This window comes from Labeo rohita, chromosome 3 (genome assembly GCF_022985175.1).
Source record: "Labeo rohita strain BAU-BD-2019 chromosome 3, IGBB_LRoh.1.0, whole genome shotgun sequence".
NCBI lineage: Eukaryota > Metazoa > Chordata > Actinopteri > Cypriniformes > Cyprinidae > Labeo > Labeo rohita.
In genome coordinates this window covers 33,583,436-33,604,001 of record NC_066871.1, presented here as the reverse complement: position 1 = coordinate 33,604,001, position 20,566 = coordinate 33,583,436, and the positions used below count along the sequence as shown (strand labels likewise).

The 20,566-nt window shown below is 36.1% G+C and overlaps 2 protein-coding genes across 2 annotated transcripts in view; both read right to left on the bottom strand.

The window, feature by feature from the left end:
* The window catches only part of LOC127162727 (caskin-2-like), a 71,433-nt gene extending 62,601 nt beyond the window's left edge, over window positions 1–8,832 (bottom strand). The window contains exons 1-2 of the mRNA XM_051105592.1: window positions 8,523–8,832; window positions 1,758–2,275 (exon numbers count right to left, since the gene is read on the bottom strand). Of these exons, the coding sequence (XP_050961549.1) occupies window positions 1,758–1,851 (94 nt within the window). The 5' untranslated portion in view covers window positions 1,852–2,275; window positions 8,523–8,832. The remainder of the gene's footprint in view (window positions 1–1,757; window positions 2,276–8,522) is intronic.
* Window positions 8,833–10,320: 1,488 nt separating this feature from the next.
* Window positions 10,321–20,481, bottom strand: st6galnac2 (ST6 (alpha-N-acetyl-neuraminyl-2,3-beta-galactosyl-1,3)-N-acetylgalactosaminide alpha-2,6-sialyltransferase 2). The gene is made up of 10 exons (XM_051100763.1): window positions 20,253–20,481; window positions 16,285–16,339; window positions 16,017–16,188; window positions 15,751–15,913; window positions 15,477–15,615; window positions 15,263–15,366; window positions 14,735–14,818; window positions 13,555–13,651; window positions 13,199–13,406; window positions 10,321–11,264 (listed from the first exon to the last, which is right to left on the bottom strand). Exons 1-9 carry the CDS (start codon window positions 20,429–20,431, stop codon window positions 13,227–13,229), a joined length of 1,173 nt encoding a protein of 390 aa, XP_050956720.1. The 5' UTR covers window positions 20,432–20,481; the 3' UTR covers window positions 10,321–11,264; window positions 13,199–13,226.
* Between the last annotated feature and the right edge of the window lie 85 nt (window positions 20,482–20,566).

The following is a 20,566-nucleotide window of genomic DNA, read 5'->3' as shown; positions in this document are numbered from 1 at the left end:
ATTTTCAATAGCATTCCCTTTCCCTTTTTAATGTACATTATTCAGTTAAATTTTAACTATTGCTGAACATTATTTTTAACATTTCATAAAATCAATAAGCCACTCTGTATAACATTAGGCCTCACAACACAGTAAAACCACTGTAATATACTGCTTTTAGTGCCATATTGCTTTTACAACTGCCTTCATATATTATCACAACAGACCCCGTTTCTCTTCTGACGCCTGGCAGTTTGGGAGGTCTTACTGGGGTGGAGCATCTCTGTTCCCCTTTACAGACTCCCACCGGACCACATCACAGAAAACATGGGGTCTTCATGCTGGAGTTGAGTGCCTGCAGCTCGCTCTCAATGTACTGCCATAAAGAGATAAAAGCACGACGCAAACACAGAGTCTGTTGATGTTATCATGGCCCAGTTGGCAAGGTGTTCCAAAGGCCAATTGCGCTGCTCTTACAGAGATCACAAACTAGCAGAAACAATAGACTTCCAGCAAAGACTAATTGGCAGGACTGGGAAAACAGGCATCAATGGGGTTCCTCAAGGAGTGAGTTCATTCAGGTTAGACCATTAGAAAGCTAAAGTGCACAGAGATATGCTTAACCAAAACAACGGTCACCATTTATCACTGTTGAGGAGACAAGCGGACCTGAACTTTGACCCCCTGAAATAAGCTCTTATCAGCAACCAATGAAATAAAAAGTAAATGGGCTATGTGTTAGTAAATAACTATTGCAAATGACTTCATTTTTGTCATGAATTATGCAACAATTCTGATGAAAGCGCTGTAGATTTCCACAGAATCAAAGTGCTTCACATCACCACCCATTGTTTGTTAATGAAATACTGTGGTTAATTTGATCATAGTTTCAACCAGCAATTAACATGCTTAACCATGTTTAAAGGGTTATTTAACCCAAATGTAAAATTACGGCTTTATTGACCTGCCATTATTCCAAAACCACATGACTTTATTTCTTATCTTAGGATAATTTTAGCACATTGTAGCCTAAATATTTCAGTCTGTTCCTCACTTGAAGCTACTGTATGGCTTAAGAAGACGGAATATCATGCACAAGCAATATTGACTGCTTTTATGGATCTTTAATGGTCTTGATCTACCATCTACTTCTACATTACGGAAAAAAAGAGCAGTATGAACATTCCGATAAATATCTTCCTTGGAGTTCTATGGAAGAAAGAAAGTCATGCAGGTTATGAATAAATGATGACAAATTTCAGAGTTAAGTGTAAACTATTCCATAAAATCAAAGAAAGAATGTGGAAAATATGTGGAATCTGTACAGTCATGAGCATCACTGTAGACCATTTCAGAGAAATACTTGCATATTAAGAATCCACCCAGCCCTAGTCATCAGGGTTGCCAGATTTTCACAACAAAACCTGCCCAATTGCTACTCAAAATTAGCCCAGTCGTGTTCCGGGGGGATAAAATACACATTTTTTGTCTGGGTTCCCCTGGTAAATTCACATTTCAGGGGCTAAATTTGATGTTATTGTGGTTGATTCAACCCTCGGACAGCAAAAACAACCTGTGACAACAGTATTAAAGAAGCCTTGGCAACACTGCTAGTCATGGGTATGTGAATGTTATTAAAACAGGATACTCAGAAGAACTGTTGTAATTGTTTGCAGTGTATCTTTTAGCGCCCTGGTAGTAGAGCAATCAGCAATGATGGTCTGCAAAAGCAAAGACCTTAATGGAAACACATAGGAAGGTAATGTACTGTTACTCACTGCTTTTGCTGGCTTTAACCTTGGCCAGCAGTTTCTGCGTAGTAGCTAGATCTCCATTCTTGACCGCTTGCAGAAGATCCTGCTCTTTTCCCATGATCTCCAGCAGCCAGAACTCCACCAGCGTCCCACAAGAGTCCTGCTCCTCCCTTACACCTCCATACAGTGGCGCAACCGCGGCATGAACCTATCCCAGAATCCTCTCTGCAGTCGGGGTAGGTGACAGCCAGACGTCTGAGGGAACCACAAGCAACCAAATATCCGTGCTTCTCCAACAATCACGTCATCAACAGACTTCTGCTCTCTGCCTGGTTATGGACACGGAAGGTCGGAGAAATGGAAAATCTATTTCGCTTTATGAATTGCCTTCCGGTTTTTCGTTCTCAAGTTTCCAGAGCCTTTTCAGGCTAACGAAGTCGGTTTTTGGTCGCGTGGAGCTCAGTTTCTGGGAACGCAGGGGCCCTGCCGATGCTGCGGTTTAGAAAGTTGAGAAGACCGGAGTGGCACAAGCAGACCAAAACCTGAAAAAGAAGTGGGCAAGAAAAATAGTACTGTTAATACAGCAGCCAAGTACAGTGCATGAGCAACGCAGCAAGAGGGAGAAAGTAATGCTGAGAACAGAAGCCCACTATGACGCTCTGACAGCAAGCCTTTGAGATCAAATAAAGACTCTTTTCACCTTTTAGACTTGAACAATTCCTTCTCAAGGAAAGGTTACAGAAGGATTATTCATGATTAAAGGCATAGCTCACCTCAAAATGGTAAATTCTGTCATTATTTAGTCATTTCCACATATCATTTCTAGCATGACTTTCTTCTGTGGACTACTAAAGAACAATGCTACTGTTCAAACGTTTGGGGACTTTTAAAAGAATTTAATTATTTTTATTTTTATGTTTCACTTCGCTAAATAAACAGCTTTTTAGAAACGGCTTTTTGGAAGCAGCTTATCATTTAATGAATCGACAGCCTATCTGCTAATCGTCACGTTTTACACTAAACAATACTTTAGGACTGAACTGTTTTTAGAGTTTACCACGAAAAAAAAATATTGTTTTATAAAAGAAGTCACTGACTTTTTGCGACAGGTGGGATTCGGCTTACAGCGCTTCCAGTTCTTTCCTAGGGTATTTGCAGGGTTGCCAGGTTTTTGCAATAAAATCTGCCCAATTGCTACTCAAAACTAGCCCAAAAATAGGCCAATCTTGTTTCAAGGGGGATCCCCCAGGAAAAATTGCATTCAGGGCGGTAAAATACAATTTTTTTGGCGGGATTCCCATGGTAAAATTAGCATTCCAGGGACTAAATATTACGTTATTGGGGTCACTTCAACCAAAATGGCAACAGTGTTAACGTATCACAATTTGGCTGGAAAAATGTGGACTTGGCAACACTGGGTATCTGTAACCAGCGAATGAGTGTTGCACAACTCTGAATAAAATTCAATGACATCAAGGCTGTAATGTGATTGGTTATTAAGGGACACGTGATCCAAGTTACGCTTTCTCTAATAGTAAGTAATACAGAACCTCTCATCTCCCTATAGTAAGACAATCTCTGGCAGTAGCTTTGTTTGTTGGCTAATAGCTTTTAAAATGAAACTGTGAATGTCTATGGGTGAGCACGTCTTTGCCATTCAAAATCAAAGCGCGCCTTTTCATTTTATAATGCCGATTTATTGCTCTTCTTCGTAGTAGGTACATTTTAAAAACGTTTTCCTGGTGAATCCTGGACTCCTGCTCAATATGATAAATTAATATAAGGACAGCGACCAAAAACCCCAACAATAAGCCTGTGAAGCGGTCGTTGTTCCATCCTGATGGATGACAGCTATGAGCGGAATCCTGGGAAAATAAACCGTGGAAGCAGGGTTGCCAGGTTTCCACAGCAAAACCCGCCCAAAAAGCGGGGTTCCCCTTGGAAAAGTCACATTCCAGGAGCTAAATATCACGTTATTGGGGTCGCTTCAACACGCGGACATAAAAGCATCCTGCAGCAACAGTGTTAAAGTAGCCCAATTTTGTGACCGCTGACTTGGCAACACTGCATGGAACTTTGACTAATGAGAGGGCAGTTTACTGGCACGTGACTTGTGTTAACAAATTTGGTCAGTTTACAGAGTTTGCTCTGTGAAATCAAACTGCACCAAGAATAAAAAGCAACATTGTAATAATTTTAATACCTGTTTCAGAACAAAGCAATTGATCTACAGGTGTGAAAGCACCCTTACAATAAAAGTTTTTACAAAAAAATCTATTTCTAATAGGCCTACATGCTGTCCTTTTGTATTTTATATTCATCAAAGAATTCTAAAAGACAAAACCATTTTTAACAATGATAATAATAATGAAAAAAAAAGTTTGTTTGTATCTGTATATTATTAGGACTTCTGAAGGATCATGTGACACTAAAGACTGGAACAATGATGCAGAAAATTCAGCTTTCCATCATAAAAATAAATTACATCTTAAAGAATACTAAAATACAAAACTGTTATTTTAAATTGTAATAACATTTCAGAATATTTATGTTTTTACTGTTTCAAATAAATGCAGCCTTGGTGAGCAGAAGAGATTTCTTTCAAAAACAGCAAAAAATTTTACTGAAACCCAAACCTTTGAAGCGTATTTTTAATTGTTTTGTCCAAGTCAGTGGGATTCAAAACCAGGTTGTATTTTTGTACTTTCTGATTGACACAGAAGAGGAGAAATTGGTTTTGTTTTCTTTGCAAACAAAAATAGCTTCATAAAATTAAGTATGAACCACTGATGTCTCATGGACTAATTTAATAATGCCCTTACTAGCTTTCTGGGGCTTGGATTTGTCAGTTGCGTTGCTGTCTATGCAGGGTCAGCAAGCTCTCGGATTTCATTAAAGATATCTTAATTTGTGTTCTGAAGATGAATGAAGGTCTTACGGGTTTTGGAACGACATGAGGGTGAGTAATTCATTTTTGGGTAAACTATCCCTTTAAGCATGTGACTGCACTTTTAAAAATGTGTTGGCCAAGCATTCATATCTGCGTTTACATGCCTAACCCCAAATATGAGCAGCTGTAGTAGTAGTAGTAATTGCCTTAACATCACTATTTAAAAACCTGCTGACGCTGGTAGTCTCAAATAACATTCAAACAAGCCAAAAGAAACATGTTTAAAAAAAGTCTTGATGGCTCATATATACTTGCTGTCAAAGCAAAAAAATAAAATAAAATAAAATCACAGGCTTAACAGTAAGTGTGGTCAGTAAAGGAAAAGAAATGAAAAAAAAAAACAACAATAACCATATGCAGCGCAGCACATGGCAACTCCATATTCAGCAGTCAGGCTGCCCGGTGTCTCTGTCACAGCACGAGCATTAAATGAGCACCACACGGCCATCTCATAATCACTCTTCCATTATATAACGCTGCACGGTCTTGCCTTCTCTACACGCCCAAAAGATTCTGAGAGAGTAAGCAAAGCTGTCGCTCTCAATAGCTGTAATCACGTCCTCTTTCGTTTTCCTCAGGGCCAATAGTCTTAACGTGCTGCCGCTTTGTTGCCAAACCAACGTGTGAGTTTTTGGGCCAGGGTGGAGTGCTGTTATGATAGCTTTATGATGTTTTTGGTTGAACTTTATGAGCATGTGCTTTATTGTGAGGAAAGCCACAGGAGGAACAGGACAGGTGAATGTGAACGTGGAATGAACTGCTTTGACTGACGAAAATAATTCACAAACAGGAATAACGGTTAGACAAACCCAGTAACTGGTCCTCAGGTTTACAAACCATTTTAATTTCAGGGATGTAAAAAATATGGGCTGCTAATCATGGCTTTCTCAAGTACTTCTGGGAAGTTTGTACTTATGAGGGAAGTGGTAATTACAACGTCAGGTGCGTTCAAATCACTTTGGTCGTAGCAAGACGACAATGTAGGTTCTCTGCAAGAACACAGCAAGATTTTCAAACTCTACTTCAGCAAAATTATAAATACAAAATGCACATTAGATGCATTTTTGCTTTGTTTTTACTTTGTTTCTGAAGGTGCTGTATACTGAACCATTATTGCTAATGTGATTGTACAATACTATTGTATTTTGTACATGCAACTTTTATTGTAAATGAAAAAAAAACATTATATTTCAACAGATTTACCATAAATACAAGAGAGACTTCCATTGTGTCTGTGATATTTTCTCAATATTTTCTAGGCTCAAAGAAAAATTAGAGTTTCCCATCATAATTACATCTTTGTCGTGGTGTTTATGTGCATTTAACTGGTAAATACAATTTTTCCGACATGACATTACACATTATAAGTCTATGGCTGTCAAATGAATAATCGTGATTAATCACTTCCAAAATAAAAGTTTCTGTTTACATAATGTATGAGTGAGTACTACGTATAAGTACTACCAATATATATATATTATGTATAAATACTTGCATGTATATTTGTAAAAAAAGATATATTTATAAATAAAATATATATATATATATAATTTATATACATATATATATGTATGTATGTATTTATATATACTAGTGCTGTCAAATGATTAATCGTGATTTTGTCTACATATTATATGTGTGTATACTGTATATATTTATTATGTGTATATAAATAAACACACAAACAGTATATATTTAAAAAATATTTACATGTATTTACATGTATATATTTATATTCCTATAATTAATATTATTTATAAATATTTTTAATATATAAACTATTTTTTTCTGAAAAATATACATGCATGTGTGTGTATTTATACATAATTAATATACACAGTACACACACATATATTACGTAAATAAAAAACTTTTACTTTGGATTCAATTAATCACAATTAGGGCTGTCAAACAATTAATCACGAATAATCACACCCAAAATAAAAGACACACATTTAATAGTATTCATTTTAGAAAATATTTATACATTTATATGTGTATATAATTTAGATTATATATATATAAATAGAAACATTTTATATATAAATCGAACATATTTTTCCAATATATATATATATATATACACATGTATGTAATAAATATACACAGTATGCGTACATAATATGTAAACATAAACTTTTGTTTTGGATGTGATTAATCGCAATTAATCGTTTGAGAGTTCTAGTCATGATTAATCATTTTAGAAGCCCTATATCAGTCTATATGAAACTCTGTAATGTTTAGGCTGTTTTATGGGTAACCTGATTCTTGTTAGATGTGTTTTTTAGAGGACATTTACATTTCAAAGCTGGACAATTTTTAACTTGACACATTTTTAAAAACTGACGGGAAACTCGAAAAATGCAGGTGCCAAAAATGTCCATCTGAACGTGTATGGCCGTAGTTGTAGTGCTTTAAAAGAAATCAACTTAAAGATGCAACTTCTCTGAGAGGATAGAACGTCTCCTAAATTAAAAGAACACTATCAGGACGCTAATTAAAGCACCATGGCTAAAAATAAAATCTCAACTAGTCACACTCACTAATCAACCATCATGACCATCTTAAAACCAAGGGATCAAGGTTTGGATGGTACAGTAGATGCTGTAACTACTCCATTCTACTGGCAAGCAACATATAAATCAAATATTTTATTCTCCTATAAGAAATGTTTTGCCAGTGACTGATGTTTTGAAGTGCCCTACGTGGAAATCACAGCTCAGGACAGTCTTTTGGGTTTGGAACTGTGTGCGTTCTTGCCATTTGTGCCATTAGTCCATTAGTGCTGACATGATGTTATTTTCTTGCACTTTTAGAATGATCAGTCTCATGGCTTTTTTGGCTCAGATGACTGCATTCTTAAAAATAACAGTTCTAGGCATTCATGGTTCCATAAGAACTTTTAAGATTTTGGAATCTTCCAAATGCACCAAAGGTTCTTCTATGGCACAAAAATACTGCTTCTATGCAACTGCTGCAAACCCCCTTTTTAGCACCTTTATTTTTAAGAGTATGTGACAAAAAGCAAAATCAGGAACTGAGCAAACGTGACGGATTGGGGTTGCATACTTTTAGGGCTGTGTTTGACAGTAAGTAACCTCTATTGAGATGAATGGGGATGCTAATAGATGCTTCCTGCAAGTATTATAGACCTCCTTGTGCTAAACAGACATTTCTGAACACCTACAGGATCAGTCCTGGAGTAACCTAAGGTTGATCAAGGATGCAATGGTGATGTGAGGTTTACAGCTATATTCTTAAGGTTACAAACCTAGACATTTACTACACAACCCAACCCCATAAGTTAGTGTCTCCAAACGCAGACATCACGTGTGTGCCAAAATAAACAAACAATGATATATCATATTTCTTCATAACACCCATACAGCCATAAACCAGACAATAAATGCCTGTTAGTCAACAGCAGACTGATCAGTTTGTATAGCTGATATAGTTTTGGGAGATTTTAAGTGTATCTGCAGAGGTCCTTACAAAAAAAAAATCACCATGGTAACTAGAGTGTCCGCCAAAATATCAAGTTTAGTCACTACAGCTGAAGTTTGTATTAGCCGCCGCTGTTATTAAAAAATAAATAAATAAAGCTTCCTACACTTTAATTACTATTTTCAATGTAAACAATAATTGTTTTCTCAGAAACTCTAATTAGTAGAACTAGAAAATGAAACCATAATTCGTTTAAGTATCACATTTGTTAAGCATAATATCGATTTAAATACAAACTAACAAAAATACACAATATTTTTCACAATATTCTTAGACTTTATTCCATTATTTAGCCCCAGTAATACTTCTCCGTTAATTATGATGAACACACTTACCATTAAATTAGTGTAAAGTATTCATTTTCACTGCCATAACAGCGGGTCCAGGATCGGTCGTTCGTTCACTCTCTCCAGTCCAGACACTTCAACAACAACAACGAACTCAAAGTCACCTTTAGTCAACTCTTAGTCGATAAACACACTTCGCTGTAAGTGTAAACACTCTGGACCGCTGCTCCTCGCGCTTAAGTCTTTCATAAGTTATTTTCTCGGCAGTCCGTCTCGATAAACTCCAAACTGAGCGTCGGCTGCGATTTGCATGTGCGTGTTTTGGGAGCTCCAGTAGTGAGTGGAGTCGAGCGGCAGAGCAGCTCCAGTGCGGGTCGGCCCTCCCAGTGGGAGGGAGCAGCTCTGCCGCCCGCTCAGCGGCAGCTGTGCCGCTCTGCCGCCCTCTGGGACCCATCCGCTGCTCTGGCGCTCCTTCAGCCTCATCTTATCTGATATAGGCTTTTGATGATGTATAGTATAGTAGTTATTTAAAATAAATAAACAACAACTACAACAACAAATATAAAAATAATAATATTAATCAGATTTTAAAAAGTGTTTGATCACAATGAATGGTGAATTTGGTAAATAAAATTAATTATATACACAAATAGCACTATATGTATCTATAGCACTAGTAAATTAGCAACATACACCTTTCAAAATCTGCAAAATGTTAATTATTTTAGCAAATAAATAAGAGGAATAAGAGGAAAATAAGAAAATAAGAGGAATCATATAAAATGCATGTTGTTTTTATTTAGTACTGATCTATATTTCACATAAAAGACATTTATATATAGTCCACAAGAGAAAATAATAGTTGAATTTATAAAAATTATCCCCATCAAATGTTTACATACATTTGATTCTTAATACCATTTTGTTACTTAAATGATCCACAGCTGTGTTTATTTATTTATTTATTTTTTATAGTTGTTCATGAGTCCCTTGTTTGTCCTGAATAGTTAAACTGCCCGCTGTTCTTCAGAAAAATTCTTCAGGTCCCACAAACTGATGCTCACTGATGCTTCAGATGGGAAAACGATGCATTAAAAGCCTGGGGATGAAAAATCAGTGTAAATTTAACTTATTTTGTCTTTAGGGAAACATGTAAGTATCTTCTGTAGCTTTACTAAGTTAAAGTACTAAATTAAAAAAATGTGATATTTAGGCAAAATAAGAAAAATGTACACATCTTCATTGTGTTCAAAAGTTTACACCCTTGGCTCTTAATGCATCGTTTTCCTTCTGGAGCATCAGTGAGTGTTTGAACCTTTTGTAATAGTTGCGTATGAGTCCCTCAGTTGTCCTCAGTGTAAAAAGATGGATCTCAAAATCATACAGTCATTGTTGGAAAGGGTTCAAATACACAAAAATGCTAAAAAAACACAGAATTTGTAGGACCTGAAGGATTTTTCTGAAGAGCAGCAGGCATTTTAAATGTTTAGGACAAACAAGGGACTCATGAACAACTATCACTAAACAAACAAACAAAAAAACTGTGGATCATTCAGGTAACAACACAGTATTAAGAATCAAGGGGATGTAAACTTTTGAACGGGGTCATTTTTATAAATTAGATATATGTAAACATCTTTTATGTGATATATCTTATTCAGGTCTGTAGTAAATAAAAAAATAACATGCATTTTGTATTAACCCTCTTATTTTGGTAAAATTACAAACATTTTGCAGATTCTGCAAGGTGTATGTAAACTTCTGACCTCAACTGTCTGTATGCATGAGATACAAAATGATAAATGGACAAAAAGTTGAAGAATATGAAAAATAAAAACATTTATTACAACAATAAGATCATTTTAACAACCAACATATGAAATTAATAAATATATGAATACATGAATACAAATAAGACAACCATTGACATGATACATTAAGAGTGGCATAAAAAAGTGCCGTAGTTGTTAACTGAAAGAGCTACCAGATTCTGTGATGTTAAAAAATATTAATTTAAATGTTAATTTAATTATTTTCATTTTTAGATTACTTTTTTGTCCATTTTTTTGGACAGAGAAATAAAATTATTAAATGCTTTGTGTGATATTCTAATTTTGAGCAGACATTGGCAGCTTGGATGGAAACATAGCCATTTTGATCTTCAAGCTGATTTCAGACATTAGTATCCTGGCAAATGCGAGCATGGTTTGAGACATTGCTGAGATTCCTCTTGAGACTCTAAAGGAGACGCATGTGAAATTAAATATAAGAAGCAGAGAGAAATATGAGAACTAATGTCCATTTGCTCCTCATTGCTATTTAGTGATCTCATTTGTAATTTAGTCTTTCTTTTAAGTTTATGAAAAGACTAAGTTTATGCGTTCACTTGTTGTATGCTGTCATGTAGTAACTTAAAGCTAATTGAACTCAATGTTTTTGTACAGTGTACTGAGGAAGCCTGAAGAAGTTAAACCATCCATGGGCTCATTTATATGCTTAAACTTGCATGTGCACACAAACACTGTGATCTGGAAGTCTCTTTCTTCAGCCACAGATCAAAGTGCTTCCTGTCTCCTCTCAAATGAAGTCATCTGGAACAGGATAGTGAATATGGCTAAGACAAGTGTCTGAATGAGACTGTGTGCTGTGGAAAACCAGGTGAAAACCAGAGAATAAGGCTTGTGGTTCTGCATCCCTTCACCTGCTCCCACAAAGATAAGGGCGCGCTGTGATCAAAGGATCAGGGGCTGCTATCACCTTCCGGATATCCCACAAACAGATGTTGCACACCTGGGGCATGTTTAAATAAAGCAGTTAATGTCACTATCACAGTGATCACAAGCTAAAACACAGTACCTTAGAGCAAAAAACAGTTTATTTTCTTTTGAAGGTTTTTTATAGACTAAGATAGGCAAGCAGATTCACTCCACAAAGGATATTTTGACAACATAATAAAGTGCCATCAAGTTTTGCAAGCCCATCATTGTGACATATTTGGCAACAGCTCCCTTCAAAACTTTTTGTCATCATTCACCCTTAAGAGTGGCATACTCTACCAGTCAAAAGTTTTTGAACACTAACATTTTTAATGTGTTTTAAATTAGTCTCTTCTGCTCACCAAGCCTGCTTTTATTTGATCCAAAGTACAGCAAAAACAGTGCAATTTTGAAATATTTTTACTATTTAAAATAACCGCTTTCTATTTGAATATATTTTAAAATATATGATCCTTCAGAAATTATTCTAATATGCTGATGATATGAAGAAACATATTTTTATTATTATTGTCATCAATATTTAAAAGAGCACATTTTCTTCAGGATTCTTTGACAAATAAAATCCAAAGGTCAGCATTTATCTAAAATAAAAAGCTTTTGTAACATTATACTATACCATTCAAAAGCTTGGAGTAAGGTTTTTTTTATTTTTTTGGTTGAGAAATTATAGAAATGAATACTTTTATTTAGCAAGGATGCTTTAAATTGATCAAAAGTGATGATAAAGACATTTATAATGTTACAAAAGATTTCTATATCAGATAAATGCTGTGCAAAGAAACCTGAAAAAATTTTACTCAGCTGTTTTCAACACAATAATACTAAAAATAAATGTTTTTTTAACAGCGGATCAGCATATTAGAATGATTTCTAAAGGATCATTTGACTGGAGTAATGATGCTAAAAATTCAGCTTTGCAATCGCAGGAATAAATTACATTTTAAATAGCAAAAATATTTCAAAACGTTACTGTTTTTGCTGTGTTTTGGATCAAATAACTGTATGCTTGGTGAGATGTCTTTAGAAAACATTAAAAATCTTACTGTTCAAAAACTTTTGACTGGTAGTGTACAACTTTTAAAAGGTTGTGTATGGTTTCCATAAAAATATGAAGCGGCACAACTGTTTTCAACATTAATAATAAGAAATATTTCTTGAGCAGTGAATCAGCAATATTATATAGATGTGTGAAGAATCATGTGTCCTTGAAGACTGGAGTAATGATGTTGAAAATTCAAATACTAACTAGAAAACAGTTCATTCAAATTGTAATAATATTTCACAGTATTTCTGTTTTTATAGTATTTTGGATCAAATAAATGTGGCTTTCAAAAATATTAAAAATATATATTTCCAAGCTCCAATCATCCGACTGCAAGTGTGTCAGGAATTTAGCCTCTCTAGATTCTCCCGATCACCACCAGAGGGCTCCTTCACCAGAGTTTTGACTATTATCTCCCCAGACTACATTTCCCATAAACCCATGGAGCTGAAACAGCTCACCTCTACAGCCTCCTTGTGAAGTTTTGCTCTGCCTACAATTCTTAGCGTTATTCTGTTATTATTTGCCTTGCCTATGTCTGATACTGGACAGTTACGACCCCTTGGAGCCTGATTATTGTTTTTGCCTCGTCTGCCTGGATATTTCTTGTATTGTTTGCTTCCTGTTCTGAAATGGTGCCTGTTTTTTCACCACATCTTTATTTTGCCTTGGCTTTTAGCACACATGAATCCCAATCTGCTGATTCTTTGTTACAAAGTGTAGTCAAATGTCAGAATCGTTCTGTATTATTGGAAACATATATACACAATAGAAAGTAATCGCTTTTTTAATCTATTAACCAAGAGGATTAGTAATTGAGACAAAAACAGCCTTCTCAATGATGTTCCCTATAAAGGTTGCAGGAGAAATACTGCTCTGGGAATTTCACTATGCAGTCTTGTTACCTGTCTTGTCCCATTCACTGAAGTGATATCATGTCCTTTTTTGTCTCTGGTATAGCCGCAAGACATTTTGAGAGTGCAGCTGCTTCCACAGACGACCCTCCATCTCCATGTCATGGTTGGCATAAAAGACCAGAGGCTTAATCTCCTTGTCATAGTAATGGTCTGAGAAGTCTTCGTAATTTTCTGTGATAAAGCCATATGCAGAGACCTGAGGGAAGACCCAGCATGCACAACATCTATTTAACAACAGCTGGACAAGAAGGTTTTGGGGCCATTCCAACAACAAATAAAAAGCTTTTATTAATAAGAATTTCAATGATAAAAAAAAAAAAAGGAAACACTGGAGGTTTGTTGACCTGGTCACAAGTGTGTAAAGCAGCCAAAAGCATCAGTGCACCCGTGCTGGGCATGTACAAATCTCTGTATTGCTCCAGCTGTGGGGATTTCAGGAACCTGTCAATCAATAATACCATGGCATTATATTAAAGGAGAAGTCCACTTCCAGAACAACAATTTACAAATAATTTACTCACCCCCAAGATGTACGTGTCTTTCTGTCTTCAGTCGTAAAGAAATTATGTTTTTTGAGGAAAGCATTTCAGGATTTTTCTTCATATAATGGACTTCGTTGGTGCCCTGATTTTGAACTTCCAAGATGTAGCTTAAATGCAGCTTCAGCTGCCCCGAAGACTCGAGAGATAAACTAATCTTTTTCCGGCTCACACTGCATTGGTTGAGCTTATGGGACTGTCACGTGATGATCAGAATGACTCAAAAGTTTGTGTAAGCAGTAGATGTTTTAGGGAAGTAACAACATTTTAATTATATTTTGCTAAAATAAACGAAATGACTCTAAAAAAATTTGCTGAACGAGACTCAAATGTCCGAGTCGGTAAAATGATCCGAACTTCCCATCACTACTATGAATCAAGTCTAAGCTCACTGTCTGTGTACTCCAGCTAAAAAGGTAGAAAATGGCGAAAAACTCCATCTAATTTTCTCCTACAACTTCAGAATCGTCCGACATCGTTGCACCTTTTTGTTTGTAAACAGCGTTTGACTTACTTGCACTTTCTTTGCGCGTTCGCTTTGTAAACACTGGGTCTGTGGTTCCACATACGTTCAGCGTGACCTTTCGATGTGATTAAATAGTACGCAAACGTGCATCCCAGAGCCTGTGCTACACAAGCTTTTGTGCTTAAAAAGTATACAAATTTTTATTTTCCGAAAAAAAAATGACCCTTCCTCGGCTGGGATCATTTAGAGCCCTTTGAAGCTGCATTTAAACTACATTTTGGAAGTTGAAAATCAGGGCACCAATGAAGTCCATTATATGAAGAAAAATCCTGAAATGCTTTCCTCAAAAACCATAATTTCTTTACGACTGAAGAAAGAAAGACATGAATGTCTTGGATGACAAGGGGGTGAGTAAATTATTTGTGAATTGTTGTTCTGGAAGTGGACTTCTCCTTTAAGGGAGAGAACAGAATGTGACAAAATGATGTGTGTAAACTTAAGTGTGGAAAATGCTCTCACCTTTGAGTCACATATTGAATGAAGGTTGGATGGATCATCTTAAACTGATGTGGTTCAGGATTATATACAAAAAGTTGTGAGGATCTGTTTTAATGAATATAAATTAAATAAATTCAGTCGTTACTATGCAAAATCCATAAGTTAAAGTACTATTAAAATAAAAACTCAAACTTCTAGAATGCATTTTAGAATTCCAATGTAATGCAGTTGAATTTCATCAGCAAACAGAATGCAAAATAATTATTTGAATTTAAGAAAGCACAAATGGTTTAAAATGTTAAGAAATTCAGCCTATTAATTATATTATTTATATTTCATTTATATTTATTGAGCTTATATTGTAAGTAGAATTGCATATTTTACAAAAAAATTAATTGAATGCTGGATGTTCTCTAAGTTTATTATTAGTACATATGTTATATACACATATTATATTAGCATATACCTCTTAAATGATTACAATAACAATAAAAAATGGCACTCCATGTTATGTAAATGAATAACAACTTGTAGGCATCTTAAACCCACCTGTCACCTTCATCAGGTCCCGAGGGTACAGACACACCCTGGATGGCAGCTGCCAGCATCACATAGTCTCGAGTTTGGGAAGGAATAAAAATATATCCAATGCCCTGTGACATCAAAGATTTCACTGAAGTTCATCGGCAGGCCAGCAGATGGCAACAAATGACAACTGAAAGCTTAGAATAATTCCTAACTTGTGAATGAGAGGGTCACTCACCGGGTCACGTGGAACTTTGTGGAAGCCCTCTTGATAATAAGCAATAAGTGAGTTTTTGAGAGAGTTAGTGGTGAAGCCATAAAAGGATGTCCTTGTTCCAACATCATCCTCAAAGCCTCGGATTACTGCCCCATTTACCCTATAAACATTGCTGATTATCATTAGTGTCATGATTGTGCTGACACTTCAGCTTAAAGGGATAGTTCACCCAAAAATGAAAATTCTATCAACATTTGGTTTGGTATATTGGATTTTTCTTACAGAATGCACAAACCTGAAAACATAATCGTGACTATCAATGGCTTTCCCCTGCCTGGATCCATTCAGAATACCTCCATTTCCCACCACAGCGCAACGCACACAGGTATCTGCCGTTTTCCGCTCAAACAGATGACTGTTGCCAGGATGTGAAAGCAGATAAAGTGTCTTTCCTATTTCTGTTTTACAAGAAGGAAACAAAAAAGGTTTTGAGAGCTTTAATGGGTTTTTTTTTCTTTGTTTGCAGTGCTAGTGTTTACAGTGACTGTTGTGACGATTTACCATGGAAAGGCTGGTCCTTCCAGCCATACGGTAACGGCTCATTCTGGAGCTTTTCCCAATGTGAGCTAATAAAAGAATCACGCCACTGTAGAACAGGCACCAAGAAGCTAAACTGTTTTTTCAGACTGTCTTCTTTCTTTATGATATGTCTCAAGGAGCAGGCTGGCACTGCCTAAATAAAGAATGGAGATAGACTGACAGGTTTAATCATTCACTGTTATGCACTTGCTAGCTTTAGGCCATGTTTTAGCACATATATTTGGCTCACCTTCTCTTCAGCTGTATCGTTTACAATCCAGCTTACTTCAGCCTCGAATGCATCCCTGCAGAGCAAAGCAAATCCAAACATAAGTGAAATGAGTTCTCTAACAAGAGAGGAAGAGGGTGTGAAGCAGTATATAGGAAACAAGGGTAAGCAATATACAGAAAATACGGAAACTTACAAAAACTAAAGCATCAGCGTGAAATTAACCCTAACATACTGTACAATACCCCAGTAACCCTTACATACTGTACAATAACCCATTAACCCTAACATACTGTACAATACCCCAGTAACCCTTACATACTGTACAATAACCCATTAACCCTTACATATGATAGCATACTCCTTTAACCCTTACATACTGTACAATACCCCAGTAACCCTTACATACTGTACAATAACCCATTAACCCTTACATATGATAGCATACCCCATTAACCCTTGCATACTGTACAATACCCCAGTAACCCTTACATACTGTACAATAACCCATTAACCCTTACATATGATACCATACCCCATTAACCCTTACATACCATACAATAACCCATTAACCCTTACATATGTACAATAACCCATTAACCCTTACATACTGTGCCACACCCCATTAACGCTTACATACCGTACAATAACCCATTAACCCTTACATACGTACAATAACCCATTAACCCTTGCATGTGATAGCGTACCCCAGTAACCCTTACATACTGTACAATAATCCATTAACCCTTACATATGATACCCTACCCCATTAACCCTTACATATGTACAATAACCCATTAACCCTTACATACGTACAATAACCCATTAACCCTTACATACGTACAATAGCCCATTAACCCTTACATACTGTGCCACACCCCATTAACCCTTACATACTGTACAATAGCCCATTAACCCTTACATACTGTACAATAACCCATTAACCCGTACATACCGTACAATAACCCATTAACCCTTACATACATACAATAACCCATTAACCCTTACATACTGTGCCACACCCCATTAACCCTTACATACTGTACAATAGCCCATTAACCCTTAAATATGTACAATAACCCATTAACCCTTATATATGATACCATACCCCATTAACCCTTACATACCATACAATAACCTATTACCCTTACATATGTACAATAACCCATTAACCCTTACATACTGTACAACAACCCATTAACCCTTACACATGATACTATACCCCATTAACCCTTATATACTGTGCAATACCCCACTGACCCTTACATGAAACCATACCCCATTAACCCTTTCATACAGTAAATAACCTATTAATCCTTGCATATCATGCCATACCCCATTAAACCTTTCTTATTACACGATACCTCATTAACCCTCACATACTGTGCCATATCCCATTAACCCTTACATACCATACGATACTTCATTAACCCTTACATACTGGAAAATAGCCCATTAACCCTTATATACTGTACCATATAACCTATTAACCATTACATATCATACCATACCTCATTAACCCTTACATATTATACCACATCCCATCAACCCTTACATACAATATTGTACACCATTAATCCTTACATATTATATGAAACCCTACTGACCCTTATGTTACATATGTAACATACCCCATTAACCCTTAAATATTATACCATAACGCATTAACCCTTGCCTACAAAAACCCTTTAATTTCCCAATAAAGTGTTAATAGCATAAAATAATTTCCCCTGAATTTCAGCACATTTAGACAAACAGTAGAATTTAATTAAAGGTTCAAATGTGCACTGTCGATTATTGAAATTTGCTTATTATTAGGGCCTGAGCACTGGTGGTGCGAGGACCCTATTGGAATTGCTCAAATTCTTCTTATCCAAAATGAATTGCTTTTTTGAGGTCATAAACATGCTCGAAAACTCACGAAACTTTGCACACACACACCAAAAGTGGTGAGAATGTACATCTGATATGGGTTTCAAAAGTGGGTGTGGCAAAATGGCTCGATAGCGCCACCTAAAAATTTCAGCGAAATGGCCATCGTGCTATGTTTCACATACATGTACGAAATTCAGTACATGTAACATGTACACGTAATGTACATTACATGTACATGTAACACACCAATATCTACAAAAAAGTTCCCAATATTCAGTTCTAGTCATAGCGCCACCACCTGGAATCAGAAAGTTTGGCACATGTAAATGACTTGGACATATTCCTTCTATATTTACCACTTTAAATGCATATTGCTCACCGTTCGCTATTTTCCCAGTGGTTCGCTAGTGGTTGTAAGCTGAGGTGCGAGGGCCCTTTCAACGCTGCCTGCAACTTTATTCAATCTGAAATTTGTCTTACAAAATCAACCTTCTCGAAATTTTAATGAAATGTGTCTGAACCCTGGTTAAAGTCACACTAGACACATTAGACTAGCAAAATTATTTGGGACCCAGCAATGGTATGTTTAATGATATAATATGACAATGTCATATTTATACTTAAGTTTGTCCTAACAAAGTAACAAATACATTCAGAATGTTAACTACGCACTTTGCACTGCATCATGCATATTTGAGGTTTGGACTATCAGGAAATAGTACATGGTAACAACTGGTATGCAGTTAAAATGAAAGTTTGCATGTTATTGGTTTCTGTGTGTCAACACCTTTGCCTCGAGGCAATAATCAAAATTTCAGATTGAAATCAAATCAGGGATTAAAACTGATATTATATTTTAATTATATTATTATACTAAAATTAGCTGTCAATCAAACAACTCACTCTCTCTTTGAAAAGATCAGGGTCAATCAGTGGATTTGTGGGTCACAAGGAGAGATTATAAAAAAAATGGGCCCCAGCACTGTGAAAATTATTATAAAACATTCTTTAGCTGAGAATATTTAGTATTCATAGTGTTTGGTGTTGTACAGGATAGAAAAAAGGTTATTTGTTAATTGTAACAATGTATGCAGCACAGTTCACACAGAGTTTTAAAAGAATGACTTTTTGTTATGCAAGTAAAAAGAAGAGTTGATCAAGAAGTTTCTTAAACAGTTTCCTAAAAAAAAATACTGTAGTACTTTTTCAGTAATATTGTAGATTTTCAGCAGTAATGGTTTTGATACGTATAGTTTAATTTAGAAAAACTGTACCATTTCGTTTTAGCCTGTGTATGTATAGTATCCATGCACGTATGAATGCATATTTATCTTTTTGTATTTTCCTTCATGCTTTAGTTGTTACAGGAAGAAATAGACAAGGTTTATTTTTAAGCCTAGCTACTATGATTAACATGACCTTGAATGATGTCACTCTCATTTGCATTTCAAATGGATAACAATCATGAAAATATGAATGCACCTGTTGTAGACTGTCATGGGAAGGATACAAAGAACCAAAGCTGCGTGACAGTAAGAACTTGTATTTACATAAAAGACACGTATGGTCACGGCATGCACAAAATTTGCTTAAACTCAGGTTATCTCATTAACGTGAGATGTGAATTACAAAGGAACAAATAACTGCAGAAATGTAGCACAGTTAAGACTAAAGAGTGTTCTGTCATTGTGTTTTAGGCCTATTTTGGGTCAGATATAACAGAAAGTTGTACTATATTAGTAGTTTAAAATCACATACTAAAGCCAGGGTTCTCAACTCTGGCCCTTGAGGTCCACTTTCCTGCAGAGTTCAGCTTTAACCCTAAACAAACACACCTGAACAAGATTAATCAAGGTCTTCAAGAACGTTACTAGCAGGTGAGTTTAATCAAGGTTGGAGTTAAACTCTGCAGGAAAGTGGACCTCGAGGGCCAAAGTTGAGAAACCCTGGCCTAAAGTGTGCATAGGCTAGCAACCTTTTACAGGGTGACCAGACAACCCTGTTTCATTTCAGAAATCTGGTCACCTGGTTTTTGCAATGTGATGAAAATTTCATCCTATAGTTTTAGTGTACAAGAATAACGCTGATCTGGATGAAAGCCTGTCTGGACCTACCTGTAAAATGTTACGCTCCAATCCCCAGATGCCAGCACATTCCAGTAGATAAAGCAAACACACGCAGCCATAAAAGATCTGCAAAACCACGGTTTTGTGTTTCGGCTGCGCAGGGCGCGAGTCATGGATGAAAGAACACCACATGTCCTCTTTGAATAATAAGGTAGATTCGACTTCATGATGATAAGCAAGCACAAGCTTTTGACTGAAATCACGGAAAGCTTTTAAGTGACAGTCGGCACAGGTTGTATTTATAAACCCGCCACCTACATCGTAACAGTAGTACAACCAGTTTCACAACTCATTGACGAGGA